The 16900-nt window shown below is 36.0% G+C and overlaps 1 protein-coding gene across 6 annotated transcripts in view; it reads right to left on the bottom strand.

Moving 5' to 3' along the window:
• Positions 1-16900, bottom strand: part of LOC5568466 (multiple C2 and transmembrane domain-containing protein 1) — a 215088-nt gene that overhangs the window by 44228 nt on the left and 153960 nt on the right. For 4 of the 6 annotated variants that reach the window (XM_021840302.1, XM_021840303.1, XM_021840301.1 and 1 more), the window contains exons 3-4: positions 8692-8870; positions 6998-7502 (exon numbers count right to left, since the gene is read on the bottom strand). In XM_021840302.1, coding sequence (XP_021695994.1) covers positions 6998-7502; positions 8692-8870 — 684 coding nt within the window. Of the gene's footprint in view, positions 1-6997; positions 7503-8691; positions 9356-16900 lie in introns of those variants that run through there. The other 2 variants (XM_001652255.2, XM_021840299.1) reach the window with 2 other exon arrangements.

Raw genomic sequence — 16900 nt, 5'->3', positions numbered from 1 at the left:
TCCAGAAACTCCTCCAGCGAGTCTTCCGAGTATTTTTCAAGCGATTTCTTATGATATTTCTTCAGAGACTTCTCCATAAAAACATCTACAGGGATTCCTGCACTAGGGCAACTTCTTTGAGGGATTACTTCAGAAATGTCCCGAGGAAACTTCCAGGGTTTTCCCCAGGTAGTCCTCTCAAAAACCCACCAGGATTTATTCCGGAAATTTTTTGAGGGATTTTCCACGGATTGCTCCAGAGATTCAATCAGGAATTACTGCAGGGACTCCACCAGGAATTCCTTCTCGGACTCTACAAGTAATTACTTGACGAATTCCTTAAAAGATTTATCGAGAGTTTTCGCCAGTGATTTTCCTAGAGATAGCTTCAGGAATAACTCGAAGGATTTTTCCAGATTCCCTAGAAGTTAGTCTAGGGAAACGTTCTGAGCATCAAAAAATATTTCCGGAGTAATTTCTGGGGAAATTCCTAAAGAAATTTCAGAAGATATACCCGGGTAAATTTCTAAAAGAATCCTTGGAGTCATCTGTAGAGTAATATTTGGAGCAATCCATGGAGAAAATTCCTGGAGTATCCTCGGACAATTTTTGGAAGAATCACTGTAGAGATTTCGTAGCAGGAAAATCTTTTTTAAATTTTTATGGAAAAATCCCTGGAATAATCGTTGGACTAATTGCCAAATTTATGGAGAAATACCTGGAAAAATCTCTGGAAATTTTCCTGTAGGAGTCACCGGAGGAATAATTCTTTAGAGAAATCTCTGGAATTGAATGGAGCTCTATCGGAACTGGTCTAGAACTGGGAGGGAGAAACCAATACAAAATTTCTGTACGTCATAGTGAGCCGGGATTCCGCTGTCACGAACTGTCACTGTGAGCCCAGATCTCAAACATTGGACTTACATGGAAAAAGCGCGTAACTGATTAAAACACATTCTCACATTTCATCAAAAGTGACAAAAATCAAATGAAAATCAATTCATGCACACAATGCAAGTAATGCCACGTGAGTACCTTTCAATCGGATTGAATATAAGGCATTGAAAAACGCATCGTTTTACTTTTTCCAATAAAAATGAATATTTAGTGCATAGAAAACTGTGGCCCTTTTTCCATGTTTGTCAGGAAAAATCGAAAGTACACAACAAAAGAAAACTAGCGATTTTCCCCAAGCCTGCCTTGATTGTTGTTGGCAAGCTGGAGTTATCTTGCAGTTCAAACAAACATTGTTCTATATTTCGTGTGTAGTATCGGTGCCTCCCTCCCAGGTCTAGAATATCCAGCTTTTTACGCTAACTTTGCCATAAACTTTGAATCACCCTTTTTTGAAGTCATTTCTCTACACTTTAATATTTTTATGGTTTAATCTAAGCAAACTTTGCGTTGTTGAAAATTTTTCATAATGATGCAAACGAACGTCAAAAAATTGATCTTTTGTTTATTCAAGTAACAACTGTCCCCCAAAAATGGACGATCATTATTCGAACATCTCAGACTATACATTTGAAAATTCTCATGTATATTCTAATATATCCCCTTATTCCATGAAGTTTACGGAATGTTAAGGCCCAAGTCTAAATGGAGCAAATGTCAAAAATGAAAAAGCAGTTTTCACCGTTCCATGAAAGAATCGACAAATCGGAAAAAATAAAAACACACAGCTGTTTTATTTGCAAAATAAAAAGACTGTGTGTTTTTATTTTTTTCGATTTGTCGATTTTAACGGCGAAAACTGCTTTTTCATTTTTGACATTTGCTTCATTTTTTCTTGCACCTTAACATAATGGCCGAGCCAGGTTTTCTAATGCTTGTGGATCATGTTAGTTAGAGTATTCGAACCAAAAACAATGTGCCAAATTGTATGCTCTCGAATTTCTGTATCTCCAATAAAAAATACTTTCCTCGAGTATAAAAGTAGATTTAAAAAAATAGGTAAACATTGCAACATGAAAAAACAGCTGCAAAACAAATCCTGTGAAAATAAACGTTACATTCAGCAATCAAAGAGCATGGCCTACATAGCTAGCGTAAAAAGCTGGATACGATTGTAATTGAAAATATTTCCTTAGGGAATCCCTAGATATTTGTTTAGAGAAATTCCTTGAAAAATTCTTTGAAGAACCCCTGATGAAATAGATACTGTAGAGCTTTGGAGGAAGTTATCTATATAAATAAAAATGGAATGATGTTTGTATGTCACGAAATAACTTGAGAACGAGTCAATGGATTAACCTGATTCTGTCATTGTTGCATTCGTCTAGGGTTCCGACGTGTTCGTACGTAGAAAAAGTTTAGGAAAGTTTTCGGAATAGTCTTAAACACTAGAGAAAACTAATGTGTCATTTTGTATGGGAGATTGCATGCCAATTTTTCAACAGCCTACTTGATGGCAAGACGAAGTTTGCCGGGCTCACTAGTGAATAATAAAACGAGCTACTGATTGACAGTACAACGTCAGCCGGGTCAACTAGTCGGAATTGAAATCCCGCGAGTTTTTTTTAGTAAATGTCCTCTATAAATCTCTGGAAAAAACATTTGAAGGGATCTGAAAAAGTTTCTAGAAAAATCACTGCAGGAATAATTTAAGGATAATTTGGGAGAATTAGTGAGAAATGTTAAGTTGGATGAGTATCTGAAAAATCCACAAACAGTCCCTAGACAAATTTCATAAATATGCAATAAACGAAAATTTGGAGGACTTCGTAGAGAACATTTCTTGAATAAAATCCCAATGAATGTTTGGAAAAGTTTTTGAAAGTATCTTTGTGAATGTATTGTAAAAGTCAATTGATTTGTAGAGGAGTTTTCAGAAGAATATATTGAATTAGGTAAAGAAAGTTTCCAAATAAAACACATGAAGCTTTCCAAAAGAAAGCCATAGAATGTGGTGAAGCTTTATCAAAAAAAAAAAAAATTGATAAAAATTCCACTACAAATTTTAATTGAAAAATAATCCTTCTTAAATTAGTCCAAAGATTTTAAAGGAATTTCTCCCATTTTCTTTCAAAAATTCCTCCAGGATTTTTCAGGTATTATTTCAGGAAACTGTTAAGAAATAATCTTTCGTATCCCGATTTCGTAATAACACATGACCTGTAAAATTCTCTCAAAAACATGTGTTACCATCATTGAAAAAAAAAAAATACAGTTAAAATTTCCTATAGCAATTAATAACATTTTCATTAAAGGCAATTACTTCTTCTTCTTTCTGGCGTTACGTCCCCACTGGGACAGAGCCTGCTTCTCAGCTTAGTGTTCTTATGAGCACTTCCACAGTTATTAACTGAGAGCTTACTATGCCAATGACCATTTTTTGCATGTGTATATCGTGTGGCAGGTACGAATATACTCTATGCCCTGGGAAGTCGAGAAAATTTCCAACCCGAAAAGATCCTCGACCTGTGGGATTCGAACCCACGACCCTCAGCATGGTCATGCTGAATAGCTGCGCGTTTACCGCTACGGCTATCTGGGCCCCACAATTGCCTGGGTTTTAAATAACAATAATTAATAAAGAAATTTTTTTTATGAAATCTCAGTAAAATTTATTTCATCTGCGTTAAATAAAATCTTTGGAGAATTTCGAGAAACAATTGAAATTCTGAATGTAAAGAAAATTGGTTGAGGAATTGTTGGAACTATTTATGAAATGAAAAATCCCTATTGATATTCTGGAAACTATTGTAGCTACATTCAAAAAAAAAAATAACTCAAGCCATTTTTACTTGAATTTTGAAAATGAGTAGTCTGTTCCTAAAAGAATCCTCAGAAAATTCAAATTCCTGTAGATATTTTTGGTTAAAAGCCTGGTAGAGGTATTAAAATCATGGTAGACAAAAGTTCTAAAATAGCCTGTTGCAACGTCTAGGATGAGAAATGCTAGATCATTGGAGGCAAATCTTGAAAAATATATAGATCTCTCAAGACAATTCTGGAGAAATGCGATATAGCAATTCCTAGAAAATTTATTTGTGAAACGTTTCCTCATATTTTGAATTTTTCTGTTCATGAAAAATGCACATGATACTTCCGAATTAAACATACATACAGTGGGATTCCGTTTTTGGCAACAAAGTCAAAATTTTCAGTTGCCAAAAGCGGAACCGTGCCAAAATCGGAACCCATTTTTTCAATTTCAAAAATATCATTTTGACGTTGTTCCATCATAATTATGGAACCAAATGATGACCAGACTTCCGAACAGTCCATTTCGATGTAGATTTCCGTAGGATAGGGGTATGTTATAAATCTGAAGATTCGTCATATTTATTTTGACAGGCGTTCTACACATTTTTTATAGCTGAAATATCTTCAATGATGTTTAATAAACTTTATGTATGCTATTTATACTATTTGTATACCTAGGTCATGTAGAACAATAATCACATAAGCGACCTTTGTTCAAGAACAGAACAATTCCTCAAAGTAGTGTAAGAATACAGAAATTTCATTGAAAGCGTATTTACAAAAAAAAAAAAAGTTCTAGGTGTTTCAAAACTGAATGATTCTTCTTAAGTAAACTTAAAGAAAAAACGGTTTCTATTTTAATCGCAAGCGTCAAATTTTAAAATATTCGATGATTTGAAAATGATTATTTCAAATTAAATTTCTTGCATAGTAAGATATCTGATATCGAATGATTGACTACAGTCAAAGAGTACACAAAGACAGCTGAAATCATTTGCTGTGCCAATAAAAAACTATTATATTTTTTGGGACATAATATTGACAAAGCCTTCTATAGTGTTTTCCATAGAAATGTGGGCTTCGTAGCCGTAAGGTCAGCGGCGTCAATCGTTTGGGCGTATTGTACTACGGAGTGTAGGTTCGATTTCGTGAAGGTTCGCTCCTTGTCGGAGGAATCTTTTCAATTTCAGGAATCAAAAATTTTTCATCTTCAATGAATGGTTGTTCCGTGTGTCCATTGTATAATATAAGTGCAGCCTTTGGTTTACGACGGTGTATTGTCTTTCAAATATGGATGAAAAATTCTTTGCAAAATGGTATAGAACCCGTTTGTGTTCTATACTAGCTTGCTAAGAATCCACAGAATCTTACATAGTATTCTTTGGATCTTACTTAGGAGCCAGATAGGAATTCACATCTACCCAAGAGCTTGGTGATAATTTTGAAGATAGTGCTTAAACTTTTAAGATTCCGCTGCCATATTGCTGAAAATTCTCAAGTTTCCGATCGAAATTCTCAAAGGTTCATAAGGACTTTCCAGAGTGCCACTAGCAATCCTCACATTCCGCTGGAAACCTATTCAGAATCTTCAAGATCTTCCCGAAAATATTCAAAATACAATTAAGAATCCGCAGTATTCCTCTAAAAATTCACAGGCTGCTATAGAAATCTTAAAAGTTTACAAGGAATCGACAGATTTTGCACAGCATCCACTATATACATTCTCAGGTTCCCGCGAGAAACCCCTAAGTAATAACCGATAGGAATTCCCAAATTTCGCTCAGTATTTCTAAGAATTCACTGAAAATTCTTAGAAGCTGATATTAAAAACAAAAGAGTCAAAAAACGTAAGGATTCTCCAGAATCCAATTAGACAACCCCTAGACCCAGCCAGGGGTCACCAGGATCTCGTAAGGAACATTTTGATTATTTCATGCGGCAGGCATACTTGAATTAAATCTTGATATGGCACGTAGTATACTCTAACTTGAGTAATACTAGAATATAATGTTGGATCGTTTTGCTGTGGTATGTTCTACATAAGCAATGTACGTAATTCTACAATAAAAAGAACAGTGAACTGAAATGGCGAAACGAATTTGTAGATGAAAACTCTGTGTGATTTTTAGACTTTTTGTTCCTGTCAATGTTGCTTTGTTAAGAAAAGCTGTTCCAACTCTGAAGAAAACTGACTTTTACACATTACAATTGTCTACCGGCATACTTAAGTGAGCTGGTCATAAAGCGTGAATGGCTGAGAAAAGATGTTGGAACTCTAGTTGATACTCATAGAGATTAATGACTTCATAAAACGTTGCGACTATACGGCCATCTAGAATTAAATAAGCGCATACGGTGCTCCTAGAAGTTGGTGACATTTTGAGAAATATCGGCGAAAATTGAACTCTGGTATGCGGTAAGCGTGAAGCTGGATTGCTTTTCAAATGACTAAAACAAACGACACAATAATATTTACAGAAAAATACAAATTTTAATGATATTGAAAAATGTTGCCAAAAACGGATCCATTTTGTTGCCAAAATCGGGGGGTGCCAAAAACGGAGCATGCCAAAAACGGAGCGTGCCAAAAACGGAATCCCACTGTATTCCCGTATAAATCTCTTGAATGAAACGTTGAATGAAGTTCTTCATAGTTTTTTGAACGATTGTTTTAAAAATAAAAGGTCTGATCCATGAGGCAACTTTTAGAAGTACCTGGCAAGGAATATGGAAATACCTGAAAACATTTTTGAATTATGTCTTGGCGATTTACAAAGGAAATCTCTGAAGTATTTGTTAAGTTGATTCATATAAAATATTAGACTGGCCTACCTCAGTATGGGAGAAAAACAAAGTTGTATAATTCCACGGGGCACTCCCCAGAATTATTCCTCAGGGTTAGAGGAGGACTTTCTGAAAATTTTAGCACGATTGATCGTTCCATTAACTGGCGCATTTGAATTGAAGTTGATGTCAATGATGTCAAAAACACTACTCGATACCATAACGAACAATATTGTAGAAGGTTGTATCATTATTAAAATTGATTAAATTGGTGTATTAACTATCTAAAGTAGATCTGCAATACTGCACTGTATTTCTTCAACATAGCGGATGGTTATCTCCAAGCGCATCGTAGTCATAAACATAAAAGTGTTCACGACTTCTATCGCGTTTTTCTTAGGTGCGTTGTTTTGCTAGTGGGGCTGGTATGTATTTATGGGCAGTACTTATTTATACAATTTGTGTAAACGTCGCATTTGGGTAAATGGTTTTCGGGCAATTGTTATTGAATCACTGCAACACTTACCACTCTTATCCATCGCCACCAGATTGTGCCCGCTGATGAGGTGTATTCGCAGCTGGAAGAACGAATGCTGCCGCAATTGCGTCTCGCGCCTTCGTTGTACGTCGTCCCCGCTGAGGCTGCTCGTAGCAGGCGCGGTCACGGTTCCCGTGGCCGCTGCCGAGCTTCCGCTTGAGGTGGGTCCATCGTTGTTACTGATGAGTTTTGCTACCGCTGCCGTCACTATATTTCCGGCACTGGTACCCGGCTGTTCTACATCTACTTTGGTCGTCAGCTTCAGGGCGTTTCCGTCCGAGCTCATTGAGGCATTCCTTTCGTTGGGTCGCGCCAGGGGAGAATCACCTATCGTGAGGGCCCGGTGCCGTGGGGATTGCGTCTGCGGAGTGGCCGAACTGCTGTGCTCCGAGCTGTTATCGGCAGCGTAGTCGCTTTGGCTGTCCCGCCGTTCCAGGTCCTGCCCACAGGAGCCACGTATCCGTTCTTTACTACGCCCGCGGGACCATCGATTCTGCGGGAGGAAGTTATTGAAGGTAATGTCATAGGGTTACTTTGATAAATAATTTTATTTCATAAAACAGTCATTTATTTTCTTACCAGTTCAGAAGTTTAGAACTTTTTCAATTCCTCGAATTCGTTAGTTAGATAGTGCGAGAGTTTAAATTACCAGCAATATTGGAACTCAAGAGCGGAGCAGTGCAGTAGATCAGGATTCAGGAGGTGAAGTGTTTAGGACTTGAAGAATTCTATAGCTTACAAATTTCAGAATTTTGAGAGTTCAGTATAATGATCAAACCCATCCATAGTTGATAATTTGAAGGTTAAAAAGTACGTTTAACTTAAGAGTTGATTAGTTACAGGGAAAAAAACCGAGAACTCAAAATGCTGAAAAGTCGAAGAGTTAAGGTGTTAAAAAAATGAAAAGTTGAAAGTTTGGAAAATTCAAGTTGAAGAATTCGAAAATTGGAAGGTTAGATTTTAAAAAATGAAGAGTTGAGGAGTTCAAACATTAAGACGTTTAAAAGTTGACGAGTTGAACTGTTGCAAAGTTAAACAGTTAGGAATCAAAACGTTGCGTAAAAATTTCTGTGTTTCTGAATTTTTGGATTTCTGGATTACCATGTTTTTGGTTCTGTCTGTTCTGTCTGTTCTGTCTTGTCTTCTTGTCTTCTTGTCTTCTTGTCTTCTTGTCTTCTTGTCTTCTTGTCTTCTTTTCTTGTCTTCTTGTCTTCTTGTCTTCTTGTCTTCTTGTCTTCTTGTCTTCTTGTCTTCTTGTCTTCTTGTCTTCTTGTCTTCTTGTCTTCTTGTCTTCTTGTCTTCTTGTCTTCTTGTCTTCTTGTCTTCTTGTCTTCTTGTCTTCTTGTCTTCTTGTCTTCTTGTCTTCTTGTCTTCTTGTCTTCTTGTCTTCTTGTCTTCTTGTCTTCTTGTCTTCTTGTCTTCTTGTCTTCTTGTCTTCTTGTCTTCTTGTCTTCTTGTCTTCTTGTCTTCTTGTCTTCTTGTCTTCTTGTCTTCTTGTCTTCTTGTCTTCTTGTCTTCTTGTCTTCTTGTCTTCTTGTCTTCTTGTCTTCTTGTCTTCTTGTCTTCTTGTCTTCTTGTCTTCTTGTCTTCTTGTCTTCTTGTCTTCTTGTCTTCTTGTCTTCTTGTCTTCTTGTCTTCTTGTCTTCTTGTCTTCTTGTCTTCTTGTTAATAAGGCTACTCACCCTTAGTGTATTGAAGAAACCATGTGTCCTCTGGATGACACCCGGTACGCTGGGGTTTACGGCACTGCGCGCCCTCTGCGGCGATGACTGTGGGGAATCGCCCGAACCGCCGCAATCGTTACAGCTGAGCTCCGAGGCCGACTTGCTAAGGTGCTTCCGCAGCGAGGAACATTTGGATTCTAGATTCAGTCGAGAACGTTCTACAGGTTTAGTAAGGCCCGTCACATACAGGGGTGCACACATACACACACGCACACACGTACGTGTTGCGGTTTATAAGCCAAGCGATAATGTTGGTTGATGATTGTTGTTGTAGTTGTTGTAGGTCGAACAGTTATTGTGAAAATCACAGCAACAGAGGAAGACAACGAGACCGATAACAGTGTTATTGAAAAACATGTAATCGTTGTCGTTCTGCTGTCAAGACACTAAGAAAACTATGTGTGTACTGTGGGGTGGTGTAATACAATTGATTAGGGTAACATTTCCGCCAATTTTCTCTTCTCTGCCTATGATACTGATAAAACTTTTTTTTTCCAATCGCTCACAGCAGGCGACGAGCCGGTCGTCTCCTCGATTACGGCGAACTGATAAATCGAACAAGATCAAACTTTGACGGTAACGTCGCCGCCTGCTGTGAGATAATCGAATCATTGTTTACTAATCCAATTTCACAGACGAGGAGGGGGTGGTAAATTTTATCTTTCGAATTTCCCAAAATTCTTTTCAGTAAAATCAATCACGATTGTTTGTGCATATGTGTGTGTGCGTGTGTTTGTGTTTTGATTGGAGAAAGTAATGTTTATTTATTCAATCGAATTGAGTTGAAGAGTTGTAGCCCGGCGTCGTCGTCGTCATCATCGTGGCATGTGTAAACTAAAGACTTTGTTCGCTTCCAAAATTCAAGGTCCAGGAATATGGTGCATCTCTAAACGATTGTTCGTTGGCTGCCGACTTAAACGGTTCGTATGCAGATGGGTATGGAAATAATGACGGTAATTTATCGCCCCAACCATTCTCTTCTCTCCCTTTGGAAGTTTGGAGGCAAACTGAAGCAAATGCAAAGCCAGAATCTCTCTGGCCAGAAAACGAATTTCACAGTCCAGTAACCAAGGACAAGGAATGTGTGCGGATGCAGAAATCGTGAAAATGAATCTTCATGGATTATATGCTAAACGGCTCCTTTCGGATCTCTTGGGGAACATTGGAGTTTGAACTATGAATTATTAATTTGATTAACATAGCCGATGAACAAAAAAAACTTTGCTATGTGCTCGAAAGAAGCATTTACATGCTATAAATGTTATCATCATCGGGCGACCATAGTACACCTCGAAAAATTTATTATCACATGCAAATTAACGAATTTTCTCATCAAATACCTATATTTTGTATTCCCTATATTATAAGGGGAAACAACATTGGCGTAAAAACATAGGTTTTATCACACAAAACGTGCTTTTAAAATTAGGCACAGTCAACTCTCCATGACTCCATACTGAAAGGATAATCGAGTTAGGATGATATTAACTTATAGAACACAAAACTAGCGAATATGCGATCAAAATGACCATCGAGTCATGAATACCAATTATTACTATGGTTTTCTAATTCGATATCGAGATACGGAATATTGAGTAAGGGAGAGTAAACTGTAAATTATTGGAAATTTCTCCAGAAATTTGATGAAACATTATTTAATTTGCATCATTAATTTCTGCATGTTTTTCCTCAATTTTGTTACAGAATTTCACGAGTAATCCCGATTTCAATTTAATTTTGACAGCTCCTCAAGCAATTTATCGATTTTCATCAAAAAATGTCCCGGTAGAATTTGTATTGTTTGTGTTCCGCCAAATATGTTTCACGAAATTAGCTAGACATGCTTTTTTTGTGAATTTTATCAAAAAGCTATTGCTCGGGTCCACTGAAAATATCCGAATTTCGCGCACATTGTTAGTACACGTCGGACTCGATTATCCGGAGTATCGATTTTTTTCACTTCACAATCGAATCACCAACAGAAAAATAAAAATCTGCCATAAAAGGACTTACAGTAAAACCTCCATGAGTCGATATTGAAGGGACCATCGACTCATGGAAATATCGAGTCATGGAACAGCAATCCTTTGGAAAGCGCTTCTAGGGACCATCATAGTAACCATGAAATTCTGTTTTTAGTATGGTTCCATGAGTCGACATCGAGTCATGGAACATCGACTCATGGAGGTATCACTGGAAATATTATCCTTTTTCGTTGTTTTATTCATATGACGCAGTGGCGTACCCAGAAATTGTTTCTTGGAGCATTAGGGGTCTTGAGAGGAAAAAATAAATGACGGGCATACACCAAATATAAACTTTTTTATGCCCCGTTTTCCTATCTACGTCCAAAACTGCTGAACCATTCATATTGTATATTGCAATACTAAATTATCTATGATGTATGCATAAAAACTGAAAAACAAGAATATTAAAAAAACATACTCCGGATAATCGAGTCTTAAATTCCGGATAATCGAGTCCGACCTGTATTAGAAACTTATCGTGGATTTTCTTCAAGGACTACAAGCAAATGCCATCACGAAAGTCGACAAAAAGTCTTAAACGAATCAAACTCACGTGTCAATAATTCGTAAAAATGTACTCTATAAGAGACTCCAGAATTTCCTCTAAATTATGCTGAAAAACTAAAGGAGTTGTGCCAGGTATTTATCGAAGACTACTTCCAGATACCACGTCAAAAACCTCAACGACAATTTTTATATAAATGTTCATCACAATAATGTTAAACCTAGTCTTATTTCAACCAAATTTTTTCAAGATATTTGGCTGATATTTTCTAACAGAAATATGACAGAAAGTCATGATAAAAAAATGAGAGGCAACAATGATCAGGTTTTGATTTTTTTTTTAATTTAATTTTGAAATGCAAATATTGACGCATTTCACGTAAACTCGAACAGATGTTGGCAGCACCCTCTCAGATTTCAATGAAACTTTCTATATGAGTAGACCTTGATTAAATCAGCCACTTTGCAATGTTACATTTTTTTCAAATTTTATCTAGATTATCTCTTGGAGAGGGCTTTATTCCATTTGTAATCCATTTGTTCCCAAAATAATGTAATTGAAAATAGCAAATCCTACAAAATAGTGTTCTATGGATGGCTTGTGGATAATTGTCTAAATGTTTGAATAAAAAACGAAAAAACAGATTATCAAAATTGAAAATAGTTTAAGAAAATGGTCATTTTTTACTTTAATGAAATTTTGTCTTAAGGTATGAGCACCTTCAAAGAAGAAAAAATTTAAGCAAAATATTATGTCTGTCTTAAATAAATTATTTTAGTGTGGCATTTTTAAACAAAATTTAACAAATTAAAATCACAATTATCTCAGCTTAATGAATTATGAAGCACAATAAACGAGTCTATCCAGATTACCTGCAATTATCGAGAATTACACATATTTTTTTATGGTCATTTTATTGTATATCTTCAAAATCGGTATCGGTGATATATCGGATATGACATTATCGATATCAAACCGCTTATTGCTACATTAGGTAATTGAAATATGAACAATAATCTTATTTTTTTATCGCATCTTCCCTCCCTTTCTATCACATTTTCCCTCTGCACTAGACAAAAAAAAGGAAATAATATTTGCGGTAAGGTCTCATATGAATTTTAATGTATTTTAAGGGAGTGCTGCCAACTCCGAATATAATGTGGCAAAGACGCGTCATGAGCATTTCATATATTGAATTCTCGATAGTTGAAATAAAACTGATTAGACAGAACTGACTCCGTTGCCAACCCAGTGAACAACGTATCGTATAAGAATGTGCATCCAAAATCACATATTCATGCGTCCAAAATCAGAATCGCGCAAGATGCCAAATAAGGTGTAATCGATGTTAATACAAGTTGTATATAAATCCCCAATACGATTCATAAACGACAATTTGTGCTTAGAGTGATTTAACCCGCTTATTGAGCTTATTTAAATTCTGAGTTAATTGTGACTTTCATTTGTTTAGTTTTGTTTGAGAATGACACGCTAAAATTTTTTTTAAGACAAGGAAAAGTTTTTGTTAGATTTTTTTTTCCTCAAATGTGCTTATCTCGCGTTGAATGGGCGGCTGGTAGTAAACTTAATTACCTATCTGTAGACACAATTTCAAAACAATAATGATTGGTCCTTTTTTACAAATCGACTTAAAATTTGGAAAATCATTTAATTTTTCAGAGTAGGTCGCCAATGAGATTTTTCCAGTATTTAATTCAAAAATTTAGACAATTATCTACATTTCACCCATAGAACACTTTTCATAGGAAACGCCCATTTTCCATTACATTATTTTGAGTAAAAATCGGGTGAAAAAGTTTGACCATTTCCAAAAAATAGTTTAGACAAATTTTGTAAAAACTAAGTATGCAAAGTGTCTTACTAAGTCAAGGTGTGCACATCCAGAAAGTTTTATTGAAATCTGAGAGGACGTTGCTTACTCGGAATTTGACTTGGCGCGAAATGCGTCTATTGTAAGCCTTATATTTTTTTATACTAGTACTGACATCCATCGCTCGTGACTGTATACTGCTTTGTTAGTTTTCTGAAAGTTTGAAGCTTGTTCAAATAATGAAAATCTCATTTTTTTTTATTTATTTAACTAGTGGTCCCGGCAAACTTCGTCTTGCCATCAAGTAGGCTGTTGGAAAACGATTTGAATCAACCCATACAAAATGGTAGTTCTGTTCATTCTCGTTTTTGCGACTTTCCTGGTGAATATCCTTGGATTTTTATACACACAAACACGTAGGAACCCTTGTCGAACGAAGCGGAGAAAGAATCATCCCCATCTGTAGACCCGTTCGTAAGTTATTTCGTGACATACAAACACCATTCCATTTTTATTTATATAGATTTGCTTAGTCAAAAATGTCCGTTACATTTAAAATATCGTAACTTTTTAAATCCAAGACTCTTGAAGCAGCAGTCCAAACTTTTACAATATATAAACTTTTCTAAATATATCAAAATCAATAGGAATTGCAAAATAAGCCGAAAAGTAGGTAATTTTCTAAAGAAATTTTGCATTCCTCACAATAGTTCGTTAATATAGTTAAATTGAACCTACTTATGAAATTTATGACAACTATACCGTTTTTGGGTATTTCATTTTTAGTAAAAATAGCATTTTGCTTGTTTTCATTATTTTTAGAATTCATGTGAGATATTATTCTTTGGTAGTGTCATAATGCAAATCAGGGCCACGAAAAGTTTGAAAAACTGCACATACACAGTACTTCATTCTCGCTGAAACCATAACTTTCATAAGCTAAAGAATATAAGAAACAGAAGAACCGTTTATACAATTAAAATGATTTAACGAAAAACGTTAATTCAAGTTATTTACTAGGAGGGTTATCCGATCAATGTTACTCCGCTAATAAAACTGATTATTACTGTACAAATATCTTCATTTATATTAAAAACTTCTTTCATCGTGGTTATATCACTGCTTATTTTGGTGTTCATTTAACTCGAGTAAAACAAAAGAAAATCACGGTTCAGCGAATACTCAACGGATTTAAATTATTTTTTTTAGTATACTCGTACACATATCTAATTTTTAAAAATTGCCAAAGTATCTCGGGAACGACCTCGTGGCCAGAGTTGTTCCGGTGGGTCATTGGGTTAGATCGGGTAAAAAAGGGCTTTTTATGTAATTCGTTAAGTACTCACCGAGCGATGAAGGTTTTTTTTTTGTATTTTCACTCAGGCCTATACGGGTTAAGTAGGCAAAGAAAGTTTCGATACTGAAATAATATTTTTTTTGGCATTTAAGCAAAACTAAAACTATTTTTCAAACTAACAATAAGTTTCTGTAGAAGTAGGCTTTCTTGTATTCCGCCAATAATTGCAAAAGTCTCACCAAACATTCTTACAGATGTATCGTGATAAATGCTTCCAAAAATTACTTTAAAAATTTCCACTAAATCGACAGGAGTTATGTTAACACTTTCAAGTCTAGCAATATTTTTCCAAAAAATATCCCAACAAGTTCTAAGCATCATTGTGACTGGCTATTTTACTTCGGAATTTTGCTTTTTAATTTAATTACGTTCTAAAAAGAAGATTTATATCTTGGAATCTTATAGAAACATTCAAAAATTTTCTCCATTGATTTAATTTTTTTCAAAATTATTAACTGTTTTTACAACATTACAAATAACTGCAGCATAATAACATGTTTGCACATCTCACAATCCCTGTGAAAATCTCCCATCCTTAAATAATTAAAACAATTTTGAAGCAATCCTTCAAGGGTTCCTCAAAGGAGATCCCTGAATAATATCTTACATCGTGAGAAACAAATGGAAAAAAATAAATCAAATGGCTTCTACAGAAATTCCTAAAATTATCAATAGAATGATTTCTTTAGAGAAGTATAGGGAACGATCCTCCAGTACCGGACAGCACTCAATATCGGACAAAGTCGAAAAGTTGAGAAATCATGTTCTAATCGAGATGGTGTATTAAAAGAAAAGAAAGCTATTATGGAGAATAATGTACGCGCAGAATAATACATACTTGAAATATGCATGCGTTTTTGAAAAGGTAGAGATGTTTGAAAATCGCAAAAAAAAATGACATTTTCCCTTAAATTGGAGCCTAATTATTAATTATTTGAAGTATGGAAAAATAGTTTAGATCACGCAAGCATGATCAAATATAATCATAATTTGGAAGTATGAATGTATTTTGTACCATATTCAGTATGGACCTTTGCACGAGTTCACTAATTTGACGTTTGAGCGGTGCCGAATTCACTAGTTGCCATGGTCACGTAAATAACACGGCACCGCTCAAACGTCAAATAGTGAACTCGTGCATTGGTTCATTGCGATGGATTTTCTTCGCAAACGATAATCTGCGCATTTTCGCGATCCAACATTCGCCAAAATTCATTTTTTATTTTTGCGTCACGAAGAGCATCGCAAAAAGCGAACGGATGCAACACCGAAGAAGCAAAATGAACACACCGATAAGTTGCTCGCGAAGCCTATCCACTCGTAGGATTCATTTATCCACGCGCTGTTCATTCTTGCGATTCATTGTAAGGTTGCTCTTCTCCCACAGTCCAGCAAACACTCTGCTGGTCGCATCGTGTACTGAGTCAAGGTTGCCCAACAAGAGCATGCTTGAAGTACACAACATGAGCGTGGCTGGGTGCTGCTGGCTATGGCTTGGAGCGCGACCGCTCTTGAGCAACAGAAACAGCGATCCGAAAATGAAATACGAATGAATGAAGCACCCGAACGAATTATCGGATTCATTCGCAGATTCTGTTTCGATGGCCAGGAAAATTCATAGTGCCTCGTGTTTTCGATCGCTGTTCAGCAACATTGACCATATTTAAACTAAATGTGCACAAACTGCTATTTTGGTTAAGCACCTCATGTCTCCCAGTTTCGGACAGTTTGATTGCCTTAGTGTCCGGTACTGGGGATCTTTCCCTATCTCAACACATTAATTATCACATGCAAATTTAAGAATTTTCTCATCGTGTGTACCTTATTATCTCTCTTTAAGCCTTCTTGATTTTGCTTTGGTGAAGCATCCCACACGTTATAAAAGAAAACACTCATGAACATCTCAGAGAGCAGAAGAGACACATTGTTCATATATACCTTTCTCTATCGTATCACCGCTATGCACTGCTTATAATCTACCAGTTTGTTCTTGCAACTTCAAAACTGATTCTGTTCCGTGCATTCCAGTGCGGTATCATCAACAAGCAACCGGTAAAACAATGCACTTCACACGAGTCGTGCCAACAAATATCGTGTTTGTCACAAAAATGAACGCTTTTCCAACGGTCGTATGCAAAAAACGTATTTCATTATTCATTGAGATCCCCATGGATTTATGATGTTAACGGTCGGATAAGGGATTATTAAAATGCAATCAGGATCAAGAGAATGCACCGAGGTGGATTGTTTTGTGGCATTATCCGTTTCGGATGATTAAAAATGGATTTTATCTCTGGATGCGGTGTATGACCTGAAATAGAACACTTTGTGGCAATGTAATTCTATATTTTATGAGATTGCTTGATTCGAGCAGCTTCGAATTTGCTTTTTCATCTGACCACCGCCAGCAATGGGTAAAAGTATCTGTTTCAACGAAATGATTATCG

Source organism: Aedes aegypti, chromosome 2 (assembly GCF_002204515.2).
Source record: "Aedes aegypti strain LVP_AGWG chromosome 2, AaegL5.0 Primary Assembly, whole genome shotgun sequence".
Taxonomy (NCBI): Eukaryota; Metazoa; Arthropoda; class Insecta; order Diptera; family Culicidae; genus Aedes; species Aedes aegypti.
Note: the sequence above shows the minus strand (reverse complement) of the source record. Positions and strands in the feature narration are given on the sequence as shown.